The sequence below is a fragment of the Vespula vulgaris genome, chromosome 2 (assembly GCF_905475345.1).
Source record: "Vespula vulgaris chromosome 2, iyVesVulg1.1, whole genome shotgun sequence".
In the NCBI taxonomy this organism is placed as follows: Eukaryota; Metazoa; Arthropoda; class Insecta; order Hymenoptera; family Vespidae; genus Vespula; species Vespula vulgaris.
This window is the reverse complement of record NC_066587.1, coordinates 9360416-9377843: the sequence shown is the minus strand read 5'-3', so window position 1 is coordinate 9377843 and position 17428 is coordinate 9360416. Positions and strand designations below refer to the sequence as shown.

Below are 17428 nucleotides of genomic sequence, written 5' to 3'. Positions count from 1 at the left end.
CAATGGAGTGGTTTCGTTCTTCTATAGTTATATGTTGCTTTTATGTATCTATGGTAACGCGATCCCTTTTGTTTTTGAATATAGTATATTAACGATAAAAATGTACATTTAACGCTACCATATTTGATTTACTATTCTACAAATAATATTCTACAATAAAATGTAAATTAAAAAAAATGTAAGCGTTAATTTATATACATATACCATTTTTAGCGCTTATCAACGACTTACAATATTATTTCTTTCAAGAGAAACAAAATACGTGCATTTTTAAAAGATTACTAAATAAATTTTCGGGATTAATCGAGAAACAAAAAATATGTAGCAGTTCTGGAAAATGAAGTTGAATGTGTGTGTGTGTGTACACATCGTATGTAGTGATATCAATTGAGCCGATAGACTTGGTTGTGTTTGGTGATTTTCATTAGTGCTTACCTTTCAGGGGGTAAACAAAGGCGAGCGTAATTCTCGGCTGCTATCGTGGTCAAAGTTAGTACGGTGACCAGAAAGCAAAGCGCTTCGAGAGTCCATTCAAAGCGGCAAGTGCTTAAAGATTCTTCGTGCCCTGCCAGGATCATGATAACGGACACGGGTATTACAAGGCCGGTCACCAAGAGGTCCGCTAAAGCAACGTTTACTAGAAACGCATTTCCTGAAATATGCAATTCAAATTGGCTTGCTTTTTCTGATTTTGTAATAGATCTATTTGCAACAAGTAAAATAGTTTCTGTAAGAAAGAATTTTAAAAAATTATTATTCGTGTTCCTAGAGGAGCTCAGAAGCGAATAAAATTTATTTTCTTAATGTTTAACGAACTTTTGGAATAACAAACATTTTAGTAAAGACAAATCTTTCCTGCAGTTAATTTACTACTATTACATTCGTTAAAAGTGGCAACGGTAATAAATGTTTCATAAATTAGTAAAATGTCTTTTGACATGTTCTTTCTCTTCTATCTCTCTTTGTTGAAATCACGCAGGTGCGAGGAAAATGCCGATAATATAACTCGACGGATCCGACTTTGAAGTAGAAACGAATTTCACTCCTTAATGAAGTTATCCATGTTGAAGATACAGCGAAGTGTAAAGAGATCGCATTTCCCTTTTGCAATATAGATAATCAGCGGTAGTAGCAGCAAGTATGTAATTGTCTAGACTTTGCAGGCTCAATAAATTTGATAATAAATGAAACCGTTTGATAAAGAACGCGATTAACGGAGATAGATGAAAGAGACAAAAAATAAAGAAGAAAGGGATATATAATGAACGTCTTATTTAAAAGTGTAAATTGAACGTTAGCTCTCTTAGTAAATTTGCCATCTCATTCAGAATCGGTCTCTGTTGACAATAAATTCTCTTTGAATGTCGTTAAAGGAAACAGAAACGGTTTGATGACCTTTGTTCTACTCGTGACCTCGTCTTCTCATCAAAAAGGAGAGAAAGAGTATATATACATTGTTCTTGGTTCACGGAAAAATTAATATTCTCAAAATGATCCTGGCGTGATATTCTAGGCTATAATATATGACTTTCTATGAAGTGCTATTCGCATTTTGATAATGGAGTTAATTTATGTTTAATCATTAATTTAACATTTTCGTACGAACGTGCTAAATCATATATGTAATCTTTACAATCCTCATTATAAAAGCAAGGATCATAATCAACCAATTATTGTTTTAATTGAATAAAATAAATTAAATAAATGTTTATAATTAATAGCATTACATCAAACATGAAACGGCTAATAAAATTAAAGGGTTGCTTGTGTTTTATCGAATACATTCGAAGAAAGGGGATTTCAATGGCACACTCCTTAATGAAATTGGCAAATCCAAGATTTCTATCTTGGTTAATTTATATTAATCCGGTTTCAAGAACTTAAGTCTATATATGAGTTTCTATTGAAATTGATTCCTTCGGAAACCTTTGCAATTACGAGCTTTCTTCTGTCGGCTATCAATATTCTTCGAGTATCATTGCATGGACCGAGCTGTTCAATACAGATCTGTAGCTTTGTATCTGTTGTTATTTCTTAAATTGATGAATTAAAATCTTTAAAAAGAAAATAAAACTTAAAAGTGGTTATTTCGTATTGGCGAAAGAGGAATATTAATAGCTTTAGAAGAAACACTTTTATATTTTTTTGTAAATATTTATCATCATTCACGTAATTTATAGTCCTCTCGATTAGCTGTTCTTTTCGATAAAAAAAGCAATTAATATGTTATGATAACATTAATGTAAATATATAATAATATAAAGTAATAAGAACGATCAATTTTATCGGGGGGACACAGACAATAATCTGAAAAGGTAGTAGTGAGAGTGGTGGGCATATTATTTGCACGTTTATTGCCAGTAAAACGATGATATTCAAAACGTAATTTTCCTGTGAAATCAGCTACGTCCAGAATATTTATGTCTCTAACGTGATCCACGAAAATATTAAAAGGGACACTTATGAGATTTTTCTAAAGGTTACGTTGATAAATTTTTTGAGCTGATGAAAACATGAAAAAGAGAAGCAAATTAATGCGTCACAGAATTCACTAAAAAACACTAAATGCGTATAGTTCCTCTCTAATCTCTTAAAAATGGAACACTTGGTAATGGTTCATTACGAATAAGTTTTATAATGATAGGGATCAAATGAGATCAATGAGTAATCTTATGATTAGGAGGCAGATGGATTTACCTCGTTTTTTTAATTGATCTTCGACTACTATTGCGGATATCATAAAGACATTGCCGACACTTCCACCAACTGCAAGAGAAGCTAGCAAAAGAAGTCGGGCGACTCTGGACCAAGCCGGTGATAGAGTGACCGGTGAGACCTCAAGGTCCATAATACTGCTAGTTTTATCCATTCTTATCTTTTCCTCGAGGCCTACGAATTCGGCAAGGGTACTCACACCACTTTGGGCTGCCGTTGTCACGTTCATTCTGGAACTAATACGAATTAAATAACGTTAGGCAGACTGCTCTTAGCGTCTGATTCGGTTAGGGCATCACAACATCTGAAAGAGTTTCGCCTTTTTGCCTTCCTATCTGCTTTTATTTTCTAAATTTTCTCGTAGAAGATATCATCGTAATGATTTTATATATTACCATCATACGTTCATGTTATTAACTCTGAATAATAACTATACTTGTTTTCTTTATTTTACTTTTATGTATTAGATAAATTTTATTATATTTTAATATTCAAATGTTTGTGTAACTTTAAAATGGATTTCATGTTGAAGCAAATCGGACAATTTATTTGAAATTATAAACATTTTAACGTTTTACAAAAGTGTTTTGCAAAATTCTAATGCGATATGAATTGTGTTTAAAATTTTGTTATATTTTATTCGGCCAATTTGTTTCTATATTTAAAACGAATTTGTACACAAAAATTTAGAAAATGTCAGGATTCGCGCAGAACTTCAAACTGAATTCAAAAATTCCATTTCTATTCTTTTTGTAATAATAATTGTATTATACGATCTCTATAGTCATTTCAAAAAACTGATCGATTGTAAGTTACAATAAAATCGTTATATTACTCTTGGTTTATTAATTATTGAATTAAATACGAAACATGCCACGAGAGAAAACGAAGCGATTGCGATATCACGAAATTATTAAACGCTTGGACTATTAAGCCTTTGAAGATTACGTGACAAGGACATAGTTGATAAGTCTAAGTTATTGATTGAAACCACTCGTTCGAAGCGTTCATATTCTTGACTCTTAATTTATAGGATAGCGAAAGCTTAGCAAAATATGAAGGATGAAATAACTTCAAGGAAAGAAAAAAATGTAAGAGAAAAGAAGAATTAAACTATCATGAAGTTATATCGTATAAAATTATTGAGAAACGATAGAATTAGAATAATAAATATATATGAACGTATCTATTTATTTTTGGAAAGAAACGAGTGACGATCGTTCGTAACACAAGACTCTCTTCACTTTGAGTTTATACAAAAATCTATTATATTACGTTACATTCACGACAAAGAATACAGTCAGTGAATTCGTTTTAGAATGCGTGAGAAAATACCGCAATGTGTGGTTGAATTTTTATATTGCAACGATATCGCGTTTCGTGGGATCAATGTTAGACAGGACAACATAAGAGTGCGGCTGGTGAGCCTTCTGCAATATCTTCACCCTTTCTTTCCTTTTCACACGAATGTTCGAAAAAGAATTATATTGTACAATGGTAATAACATCGATTATCTCAACTTCATTACATTTTTTTGGAATAGATAATCCTCTTGATTTTCTTAACACTTTGGCAAAAAGAAAAATTTTTATTTTTAGATCTATAAACCTACATATCTATTTATACACGTAGCGATAATTTTAGATCGTTAAAATCGTTATTTCCATAAGAATATTTTAGTAAAATTTTACCTGTAAGTTATATCGCAAGGTGCTGTATTGTAAATCGAGAAGAGGAACGATCGAATGTAGCCAGAAATATAACGGATAATAAAATAAAAAATTGATCGAGGACAAAAAGTAAGTTGAAAGTTGACAAATGGATGGGGTGGACAAAGTGGAGGGTAGACGGACACTCACGCATGGTAAAAGATAGCAACAAATATTTCGCAGGCCAACGCGTTACGTGATATCGTGAAACATCACGTGGAAGTTTTTGAGAGAGCAAGAGAGAAAAAGAAAGAAAGAGAGAGAAAGATGATGTCTCTAGAGCGTTAAGAGAGCTTAAAGGCATAGGAGTGTAAGAAGCCACCCAAGCGAGACTTCATGAGAAACATGATACCGTGTTCGTGGGTATAAGAACAAAAAAAGTTCTTCAAAACTGACACAGAGATTGTACTATACTGTTATTACGGTTCGTCACCTTTAAAGAAAGGTACTGTCTTGCATGGTTGACAATATAGAAAATTCTTTACTCCTTCTGCTTCTAATTTTTTCGAAAACTGTGAAAATAACTTTCTAGAACTTTAATATTTTAAAAAATAATAGAATTTAGACTAACCATATCCTTTCATCTATTAAAAGTAATGAAATATTTTCAATAGATTTGGGTGATATCAGAAAAATTTGCAACAAAGGCATTATCGATTTCGGGCAATTGCTCTTCACTTAATCAAAGTCTTCATTGCGTATTATTATGCACGCTTTGCATCAACACACCGCACAATTTTAATGCCAGTTTTCGCTTAATTAATAATTAATATCTCCGCTGACAAAAAGTAACTTTTATTGGTTTTTGTCTACTAATATCATCGCAAATACTCAATGACAATAATTTACGACGAAAGCTAATTTTTTTGTAAAAAGCAAAGGTCAAGTGTTTCGATATTATATTCGCTTAGAGGAGTGATAAATAAAAAATAATTATTGTTATTATTTATAAACATATTTAAATTTCTAAAGTATTCTAAAAAGTTGTTCAATGCAATCCTAACTGTATTTTTCGTTTATAGCGAGTAATATTTTATTCAAAAAAGAAAAATAAGTAAATGATGGAAAATAAAAAATGATATGTATAAATTAAAAATAACGCTATCGTACCAAACCGATAATTTATTGCTATTCGCTCACTTGCTAACAGCTTGTTTGACTGCTCGATGAATGGGTACTTTCGTTAATTGTTAACTATTCAATAACGATAATTTACCGATGCATCATTTAATTTACTAGTTAGTTCGATGAATATATCGAGGATTATTAGTAACTATAATAAAATGGAGTAATTTTCTTGTTCCTCGAAAGTAGACATTAATAAAATACAGCAACAAACGGCGACATCTTTGCCAACTTTTGATCGTTGAAGAGGAAAAATCATTTTGATGTCCTGCTTGAAAAATATCATTTTACTGAACGGTGCGTTATTTGTCGCAACGGTTAGTAAAGGAATATCTTTCAGGAAACGTCAAAGTAGATTTTTCGTTTGAAAGAAGCAACGTTCTTGAAAAGTGGGAAACTTTAAACGTGTGGTAAGGAATGAAAGAAGAGAGGATTAACATTCTCTCGAGGACAATCTCGCGGAGGCACGTAGTCGGCTTTAGAATGAGCAATTTAAAAGGTACGAAAGGATTGACGTGCGTTGAAGATAAAAGAAGAAGAAGCACACATTTGATTTTCATAATAGATAATAAAATTGATCGGCCTCGTCGAATGTTCAATGAAGAATAAATTTTCATAACATGGTAGAAAGAATACGAAAAAAAGTTTTAAAAATAAAGAATTCTGATAATGCTAATTAATATTTTCTGTTTGTTTTTCAATATAAATTATTCTTTAGTATATATAATATAGTAATGTTATATACATTTAATAAGAATATATATACTAAATAATATATATATATAAAATACATATAATAATATTTTCTACTCATTTCAAATACAAGGTATTTTTTTTAAGAGTTTCGAAAATATAAGCGACTTTTTGATTTCTTTCTTTTTACTTTTGAAAGTAATTTTTATCGAAATTTAACAATTTTCAATTTTTTGTCGTTGTATTTAAAAAAAGAGAAACAATATATCTACTGAAAGTAAGAGAAAAGAGAAAACAAAAAAAAAATGATTAGTATATTTTGTTTCACTCAAAAGACATCAGATTGGCAGCGGTCGAAGGTAACCATAAGCTGCCATTGTTTTTCGTAAAATAGAGAGCGTAGAAGGATGAATAGACTATTGTTACTCTTGTTCTTGATATTACATACATACTTACTTATAAATCGAAATGTTCGCCACGTATTTCTGTTGCTTTAATGAACCACATCAATAATAAGATCGATAATAACAATAATTTTTAAATGATCAATAAATTTTCAATCTTTATGTTCATAATCTTAATATATTTATTAAACTAAATTGTTTTTTTTTTTGAAAATATTTTCTTCGGTCCTCTCAATCTCCTAATACATCCTTCTCTCGTATATGATATATGAGCTCGACGGAAATAAGAATTACCATACGACAAGAAATTCATATTTATTATAAAACTGTGTGTACACTGTCGGCCAGTCGCTGGCGACCAGATCGACGAAAGATCAAAAAATCAGACGACCAAATTCAGCGATTAAATTCAGCGACTCAAATTCATCAGTATCGTAATATCTGGCTTAGTGATGGATTTAGGCACAGATGGTGAAGACGATCACCTCGGGAACGTTAAAGGCCAATGTTTGATCTCCAAGAAAGTTACTTATAGTACATATGCACTATATTTCATTGGACTATATAACGATTAACGAATTGCCCATATTTTTCTGATCGCTAAGTGCATGTGTGCTCATTTATTCTATGACAAGGTGCACGCAGCCCAATTCCTGGATTTTTACCGTAAATTATTGAATCAATGTTTCATTAATATATATACTTATCTAGAAAAAAACTTCAGCGTATAAATTATGAAAGTAAAATAAATGAGATGAAGAATGTACTCTCGATAACAAAACTGTTAATCAACTTTTACGTCAATCTAATTGTATTATATCATATTTTGAACTCGAATGAAACGAATGTTAATGTTTCGATAATTTGTTTATATATTAGAAATTTGTTATAATATTATTTTTTGTAAATATTAACAGAACAAAGCTATATTACCAGATAAAATCCCTGAATAGTGATAGATACGTATATTTATTCCATTTACGTATAAGTGGACAAAAAGTTCATCAAAGAAAATTCAATGAAACGAATTCACCGAAATATTCGTTTCGTTCGTGTTTGTTAGAAACATCAGATGAATCATTGAGAGACGATGGTGAACCTAGAGAAAGGATTCATAACAAGAAATACAACTTCCTCGTTATTTCATTCGAGAGATAAGACAAACGTGAGACCATTAATATTGTTCATAATTTTGTTAAATCGAGAATAGTTGCCACAATTATGGCAAGAATAATCGCCATAATTAAATGTTCAATCTGCAACATTAAATTCGAATAAAGTTAAAGTAAAGGAATTTGAAAAAGACTTTTTGAATAATAGAAAAAGCACGCATTTTTGTATAATGTGATAATAAACAGATAGTTACGACAACATGGATGCAGATTTCATACGAATTAAAATCTTATCAGTTTAATCCGCTTGATTGGCATATCGTTTGTGCATACTATCTTCGTTAGGATGAATTATCGTTGTAAATGAGGTATTGAACTCGCAACGCTTCTCTCTTGCGTTTTCACCAGTTGACCGTTAGCGGCAATTAATCCGATTTTCAAGTCTAACGAAATTTCAGGTTCATAATGAGGTCATTGAATAATCACGCGATATAATTCTTCGATACATGATAATGAGAACAATATAAGCAGCGTAACTTTATGTCCTAAATGAATGTTGCACGACATTAGATAAAATCGTTGTTGTTTAAGCAATCGACTAATACAACAATAAACAAACAAAGCACGTTTTATGGTTGCATCCAAATTGCAATGCGACAATGTTGTAATGCGACATCGATTGCGATGTTCGAAATTCCATCTAGTTTATTTTTTGTTGCATTACATGGACGACTATGTTATGGTTAAATAAAAAAATATTACAGCACTTTTTAATGCTTCGTACTACTTTTATTCTATATATTTATCACTATTATTATTCGTAGCAAAATATGTTTCAGATAAAACTTGAATGGCTTCGAGAGAACATATTCTGATGTTTTTAGTTTTTGTCTGTAAACGCATAAAGATTAAATGAAAGTCAATTTTGTCTTTTTTTTTAGATGAAATCATGTTATTTAATCCATTAGTCGATGTAACTCGATATTCTCTATAAGAAAGTCCAATATATATGTATATTGAACAATTAATATTGTAGAAGATATTTTAAATTAAATTTTGTTAAGAAATTGTTACTTTTTCTTACTACTAGTATTTATTTATTATCATTCTTACTATGTGTTACTAAATGTTTACGTGGCTATTTAGTAATATTTAAATTAAAATATCTCCTAAACAAAATATCTCCTAAATAATTTTTCGATATACATCGGTTAAAACTTCTTTATAGAGAATATCAATCGGTCGTAAATAATATCGATCGTATATGGATACGCTTTTCATTGCTATACGACCGACATTGGTCGCTTGGATGAAAACGATTTTATTCCGTTGCGACATCCAACGAGGACGAAACGTAATGCTTCGCGTAACCTAATATCGCTTTTACATTACGAACCATCGTCGGGCTTATAAATTGAAAACAATTTCATTTCATGAATTTTTCGTTTTGAATTCCTTTTAAACTCTTATCAATAAACTCTTGTAACGTTGAGATCATAAAACATTTTCATGCCTACCGTTCACTGTAAAAAAAAGATACAGAGAAACAAGTATTTCTTATTTCGAGATATGGTAATCTTACAGTACTGTATTCATATTCGATTGATCTAAAAGTGGAATCGCAAAAGCAATCGTTTCTTCCTGGAAGAAATGAGGTAAAATTAACTAGAGGAGCGAGTTGAATGCAAATTACCATATTTCACGAGAACGTACCAAGAAATTTTTTTTATAATTACAACCTATTCGCATCCCGTAAAATAAGCTTATCCAAGGGAAAAGCCAGATACGTATCGTCAATTTAGATTTTTTTTCCATGCGAATTGAATAAAACATATACTTCTTCGAACTTTCAGATTAAAATATATTCTTATATCTACAGAGCTTTATTGGAAGAGAGTTAAAGAAAGGGTCCTTCTAAAGAAACAAGAATGAAAGAGATCGTGGTTAAGTACTAAATTGTTAGCAAGTTCTTTGCTTCAAAGACAAATTTGTACAATTAACGAAGAACAAGAGATATTTTCAAATGTTCGTAATTAATTTAGCTAAATGGTCGAAGAATGTGTCCCAATTAAAATCTGGATTAAAGTAGATGCTTCGTTACATATATTCACGTTACTTCTCTTTTGGAGTAGCACATTGCCTTTTGAAAATTACATTTCGGAATGCAATGCATTTAAATTTTAATTAGCGTAATACGTGCGAAAGAGAAAGAGATCGAAAGAAAAAAAGAAAGAGTCACCAATTACACAACATTAAAATGATAAATAATTTTATTATGATTTTATTCAATCATGAAACATTAAAATGGAAAATGGTTTTTGAAAAAAAAAATAGTTTATTACGTGTTACTATATTAGTCAGGAGAATTCTTAAATGAAAAATGGAAAAAAAATAAAATTGATCTTTCATAAGTTGTATTTTAGTATAGAAGTAATTTTCTCCTATAAAATCATACAGACAAAAAAGAATATGACTAAATTTAAATTTAAATTTTAATTTAAACAATTAAAAATATTATTAAAAATATTAAAAAATGACAACTATTTCAGTTTAAAAGTTAAACCTCACTTCAAGCCGAGCGGCACATCACCAAGAAAGATATTTTTTCAATGGAATTACTATTTTAGTACTGTATTATTGTCTCCGTATTTCCGCCAACGCATCTCACACTGATTGTTTTGAATGTTGAGCAGCTGAAGGTGATGATAAATTTAAGAAGGTTTACCCCACTTTTCCATAAGTTAGGGAATCATTATTTTACTCAGAAAAAGAAAGGAAAAACCAATGGATCAAGCCGGTGAAAAAACTCTTGTATATTCGAAACTGTTACATTAAAAAAGTTATGAAATACAGTTCTTGAGCTTACCCTTTTGAATTGTTTCAAATAGTTCTATAAATGATAATAATCTTGGTTATATTTAATGTCAGTAAAAATTTAATTTTTTAATTTTTTTTATTTAAAAATTAGATTGTACAGCGTATAAATTTGCATTGCTCACTCTGAGAAAAAAAATAAATCTAGTTTGAACAAGTGTAAAAATATCCGTTGAAATCAATGTACGATATAGATGTGTACGAATATAACATTTGAATTTTCAATTAGCTTTATGATACTATATACATCATAGTATTTTTACGAGTACATCGTATTATGAAAATACTTTACTACGAGCTTAAAAGAAACTTGCATATTAATTTACGTTTAATGCTGCAAAATTAAGCGTTCAATAGAAGATAGAGGAATATCTCTCATTTCATGATAAACGTTGTCCAGCGGGTACAGCTGTGCCGTATGCGTACATACAATATATGATCTGTGTACTGCTTGTTCTTACCTGTTGAACCATTTCGCATAACCATTATCGAGAACAGTGCATGCGACGCAGTTGAATAGAAGAGAATGCTCTCTTGTTCGTAATGCTATCGTAATCGTGATTATGTAATCCAATTCGATATATGAATTAGTTACTAATCAATTGTATATGATATCATTTACTTATTTTTATTATTTATATTATTTTGTACAATTCCGTTTCGAGTTCAATCGATTTCCAAATCCGTTGTTTATCAAAAATTAAAATATTGAAAGCATTTGGTGTTTAATATCCATGTCAATAAACTCGATACGACGTTCTCGATACGAACGATAATCATTATACGAAAACTATCGTCAAACGTTTCACATTACGAGTAAATATTATTATGTGGGCATGCAGTATCAAAGCGAGCTGCGAAAATAGATCAAAAGATACTAGAAACGTAGATACTTGCAAAAAGAAATTTTTACAACGTTTATATTTCAATTTTCCATCACAACATTATCTTTCAAAACGAATTTAACAACCGTTAATCTTTTCTATTTCCTTTACAAACAAATTAATGCAGTTAGCTCGTAGCTAAGCACAATCTGGCTATAAATATATGAATATATTTATGTATTGCATACATACATATATACATACTCACGTAAAATTTATGTTTTTTTCGCAATGTATACTATGAAGCAAAACAAAAGATACATAAGTATAACATATTAAAAATAAAAGAAAATATTTGGCAATTTGAATGTATTCGTATCAAATGGACAAGGGAACTCCTTAATTACAAAGAGAACTGTTTTGACAAATAACAGCACAGTCATTCGTCCGAAGTAATGAATGTAGGTCAACGGTTCGTTTGGTACAGTTTTACTAATTTACGAACACATTCGTCCTGGTATTGTTGGAATCAGCAATTGAAAAAATGTAGTCACTCACGCATCGCTGGTATCAGCGCCAACGGAAAGAGAACGTGAGCCGGGACGTAGAGAGAAGCTGTATCGATTAGAGAGTTTGCCGGGGATCCAATAGTAACTACCACCGACCCTACCGCGGTGAGTCACCCTTTTGTAGGAATATAATCAAGTCGTCATCGATACCTGTCGCTGTCAGTTACTTTTCTCCGATTTAGAAAACTTGACAATTTTCTAAAACGAACGAAATCTTCCTAACGTACGTTGTGACATATGGAAACCTGGGTAAAATTAGAATCCGTAAGATCCAGATGTAACGCTGAAATTTTTGTTAAATCTATAGAGGTAACCATAATATGATATTTTAGTCATTCAGATTGATCCCGTATTAAGCGAGGAAACTATTTCAGAAAAATTTCGAACTAACTTGGAAGGAAAATTTTTGAAAATATTTATATTTGACGGGATATATTTTAAGAACGCGTTCGAACTATAAAATACAATTTTTATTATTCAGGTAACTTGAAAACGTAAAATTTCCGATTACGATCAGACTTCAAAGCAAAGTATTTTGGGAATTGGCATATCTGTATAATAAATTATGTAAGTTGGTTAAGTTGGAAATTCCAATTTTCAATTTCCAACTGTGTGTTTCTTTGTCATTACTTTATCAAAAGAGTCTTGTGTGTGCTTTTCTATCTTTAACTACTTAAAATTTGATAATTTATATAGAAGAACATTAAAGCGAATCTTGATATATTTTTTATATTGCTTTTTAATTACATACTTTTTAAATTTTTAAATAAATGAAACTAATTGCGTAATATGATTTATTTTATATACTAAAAATATCATTAGCGCATTTTAAGCACTAGAATTAAACTTAAATTCAATAAAAGAAATGGAAAATCACAATCATGAGTAGATTCGTTAACTTTTTTATTTTTGTTCACTCTCATTTTCTCTTTTTTCTTTTTTCAACGAAGCATCAAAACGTACTTTAGTGATGAATAATATCGATGTATTTAATAATACGAACGAGAATCATAATAATTTCACAAAATGGCATCGTAGATTTAAATGAACGTCACATTGATCTTCCCACCTCGTTAGGTCTCTTTATCACATCGATTAACGCGATAGCATCATGAAGGACCAATAAAAATACCATGGTCTGATTTCGCGATAGGTTACGTTGTTTTTTTTTCTCTTTGATACTATAAAATACTATTATAAAAAATACTATAAAATTTGACATTATATAATTGCATTTATATTCGAGATTATATAAAATTAATAAGATAGAATTTTATTTCATTCGGAATAGAGTACACCTGTGTCTTGATAAGATCATAATTATTCATTGCATAGTTTTATATTTATCTCCGCGGCCAGTGTAGAGTAAAATAAATTACATAATTAATTTTTCTTGATAAGACTTCTAAAACATGTATATATAAATGCAAAAGAATACATATACATACATACATACATTTTAATTTTTTGTCAATTTAATTTCTCTTCGCATACAACACGCAATCTACTATGATGTTGACTCTGCCTCAGGAATATACAGGTACCAATTACATGCTACAAGTATACTCTATTAATTAATTACCATTAAACATGCGAAATTAATGAACAAACGGAACATTCATTACACCGACTATTTTTGGCTTCTTTTTCTTATCCCTATAATAAATAACTCTTTTTCTTAATATAGTAGATGCTGTAATAGAGATATAATATTGATTACTTTATATAAAATCGCGATTTTCTTTCGTAAGTAGATATGCTTCACCGAAACCACTGAATCCAATTAGTCAATGGTAAAGGAACTTTATCATTCATTCAAACCGCGAAAATTTAAAAAGTTATCTATAAAAGGTATGAAAATCAGATACGACTTCATGAATTTAGCGTTATTACATGGAAGATTTCACGTTTCGATCATGAGTATGTGCTTTTGTTATACGAGTTCAATTAATTAACTATAGTGTATATGCATGTAAGTAAGTACATAAATGTGTATATGACCAAACTTATACCGAACATATGCACATAGAGAAAACAAGTATTTCACACTTTCAGAGATCCACATTGTGCACGCCGTCGGTGTAACATAGTAGAACGTCGAAGGAGGACAATAAGGTTTAAGATTTGCATCGTAAGCGGGTATCGGGAACGATTGTCAGAGTGGCTGCGTGCTGAGTACTTTTAACGAGGATCCCGTCGGTCGGAAACGATAAGGCTCCATGGAGGCTCCTCGCTTTTAACGAGCACTCGAGACTACATGGTTTGTCCGCTTGACGTCGCGTAATTTAAAAGTACATTTTTATGATGACTGAAGGGAAAGTGTATAATATCGACTTTACGTAATTGAAACGCGAAAACATTTTAACTTTCGAACTAAATGTCCAAATATATCGAATACATCAATTTAAATTTTCCTCCCGATAAATCTTCTGTCATCTTTCCATTTTTATGATTAGATTATTAATGGTTCTCGATTTATGTAATTACTAATTCTACTGTACTAATTTGTATTAATTCTACTAATCGTAAATTTTAATATTTGTGTAAGTATGTATATAAGTTTTATCATGATAGAATAATTTTCCAGTGACCAACGCTTTTTTGTCAAGCGTCGTATGTTTTATATTTGTCTTCGTTGTATATAGTGATCTATATTATTATATTTTATTTTTTACAATTAATTATCTCTACATATGAACATCGTTATACATTACAAAATGACACTTTCTTTTGTAAGGTAAAGATAGAGAAATAACAGAAGACGTATGAAGAGGAAACTCGGCAAATTGGAGGATATAATTTCATTATGTGCCATTAATGTATTTCCATGTATAATACATACCTGAAGATGTTTTATTTTTGAGACAAAAAGATATATTTTGATATACCATTTCGAAAGATGCGAATGCAAAAATTTTGTATAAAGATATTTAAACAGCGCATTTAAGATGCAAGCATAATAACTTTTTTCATTTGAAGTCTCAAGGATATTCTTTCTTGTAATGTTAGAGGTACTACAATTACAAAAATGTCTGATGTACGATCCATCTTCCTATCTCGTTCATATATTGTCATTTTTTTCGAGATATTATTAAACTGAATGTAATGACGAATGAAGGAGATGGGAGAAATAAGAGTGAGCAAAAGGATTAAAAAAACGAAAAAAAAGAGATGGGAAAAGTATTGAATCTGCTCCGATAAATAACATCATTACTCTAAGATGTGTAATAAATATTAATATGTACAAAAATTAAAATTATAAAGAAACTGCGCATAAGTTTATATATATATATATATATATATATATATATATATTAATAATGCTGCGGAAGTACTATTAGTCATTTTGATAAGAAAAATAAAAAATTTATGTTTCTATTGCAAGAACAAAAGAATAAGATTATGCGTTTGGCTCTTAGTCTGGTTTCCAAAGAGAGGCTGCTTTTTTATTTTGCTATTCTTCTTTTCTTCTCTTCCTTTTGATAACGTATGTGAAAACATTGGGGATGAGAAAACACATACGGGATTTATGCGAGTCGGTAAAGCATTTGAAAGGAAACTTGACCTCGCTTGAATACGTTAAAAACGTCGCGACGGAAGTTATCGCATCAGGGGGTCGCAGGTGGACGCCAATACGCACGAACACTTTCAAAGGTCATTTCTTTATGCGTGTGTCTTGTCCTCCGTGTTACGCGACGATGGCGACTGCGAAGTACCATATATATTATCTATATACCTACTTTATATATATTATATCATATAGATATATAGCTGTACACACAAATATATATTCCTGTCATATATCTACCTCTGTACCTATATTACAAATGTAGTTCGTTATCGACATAATCAAAAATTATTCACAAAACAATTGCACATAGAAGTTTATCTAAATCCAAGGGTTTCTCTCTCCTTTACGACCTTTCGTTTCAGAAAGGGTTAACGTGTAATTTAATTTCTTATTCAGATGGTCACTCGACGATAGAGCGCTGTAACTTTTCTATTATTTTACTTTTCTATTATTAACTTTATGGCTAGCGTGATTTAAACCAGTGAATTAACCGTCTCGTGTTTCGTAAATTGTCTACCATGTTGTTAGACATACACAAATACGTATAAATTATGACTTTTGCAATAACATTTTTAAAATAACAATGCTATTAATATATAGTAACGTTACTAGTCACTTTAATGAATTTGTGGCGAATCATTGGAGAAGAGAAAGATAAAAAGAAAGAACTACTGATTTTACTCTAGCTATCAAGTCCGCGAATTTGCGTTCGAATTAATCTGCCATTCGCAGATACCGATGTTATTCAGTGAGAAACGCAGAGTTGCTGAAAGAAGGCGCATGACGAATGGCATTAGCAGCTTTTCTTTTCATAATGACGCTTTTGCAATAGGGAAAATGAAAGAAAGGACTAAATTGGATCAACCTTTGTAAGGGTACTAATAATCGAATGTTGGTGCTCAAATTCTTTATCTTTTTATTCTTACGATCTAATTTTTCTGTCTTTTACGTTTATTTGTATAGATTCTTTTACGATTATTTCGTATCACTAATCCATTTCCTAACGTACGATCATTTTTTCCAAGAACTAAGAAAATAAAATAAATTATTTCAAATGGAAATTGACTGTTATCATTAGAATAATGAAAATGTATAAATAACTAATTTATATATAAAAATATAATAGAAAAATGGTGTAGAATCGTTCATATTAATGACGTATCACAAACTTTCTTTAATTTTCTTCTAATGGAAAGTAAGAGATCGAAGCAATTAATCACAAGTCAATAGTAACTAGCAATTAAAAAAAATTGCGAGTGCTATACTTATATACTTATATATGCGTGTGTAACTACACTTTACAACCTACTCATACATTCACATACTATATACATATACATGTGCCTCAGTATCCCTATTCGAAAGGAAGACAAGTACGTTCGTTTTCGGTCAATTTTAATGATCAACAATGAGGAAATGAGAAAGAGAAGAAGAAAGAGAGAAAATAGACGACGATATAAATCTACGTGATGTATAAAAATATGTAATTTCTAAATTATTTTTTCATATTTACTTTAATGTCTCACACAAGGATATATAAGGGATACGTGACAACGATATTAAGTAAAATATTAATCCGCATGCACTTGCAAGAAGAGAATTCCAACGATGTACTTGTTTGGATTTTGGTCAACGTTTTCTACCCTCGCACAAATTCCTATATCGCGTACATATTTATTTACGAACTTATAGACATCATTTGTATCAACAGTATCAATAGAAGAATATTGAATCAAATCGAAAATAAATATCCTCAATCAATTAGATATATCGGAATATTTACACGATCTTTACACAAATCTATAAAAACGTTTAAACGTTAAAGATTAAAA

General features: G+C 30.4%; 1 protein-coding gene across 6 annotated transcripts in view; it reads right to left on the bottom strand.

The window, feature by feature from the left end:
* LOC127061640 (histamine H2 receptor-like) overlaps positions 1-17428 on the bottom strand; it is a 29680-nt gene that overhangs the window by 8545 nt on the left and 3707 nt on the right. For 4 of the 6 annotated variants that reach the window (XM_050988797.1, XM_050988798.1, XM_050988801.1 and 1 more), the window contains 2 exons: positions 2698-2951; positions 436-652 (listed from right to left, as the gene is read on the bottom strand). In XM_050988797.1, the coding sequence (XP_050844754.1) occupies positions 436-652; positions 2698-2944 (464 nt within the window). In that variant the 5' untranslated portion in view covers positions 2945-2951. Of the gene's footprint in view, positions 1-435; positions 653-2697; positions 2952-4406; positions 4429-12014; positions 12271-17428 lie in introns of those variants that run through there. The other 2 variants (XM_050988800.1, XM_050988802.1) reach the window with 2 other exon arrangements.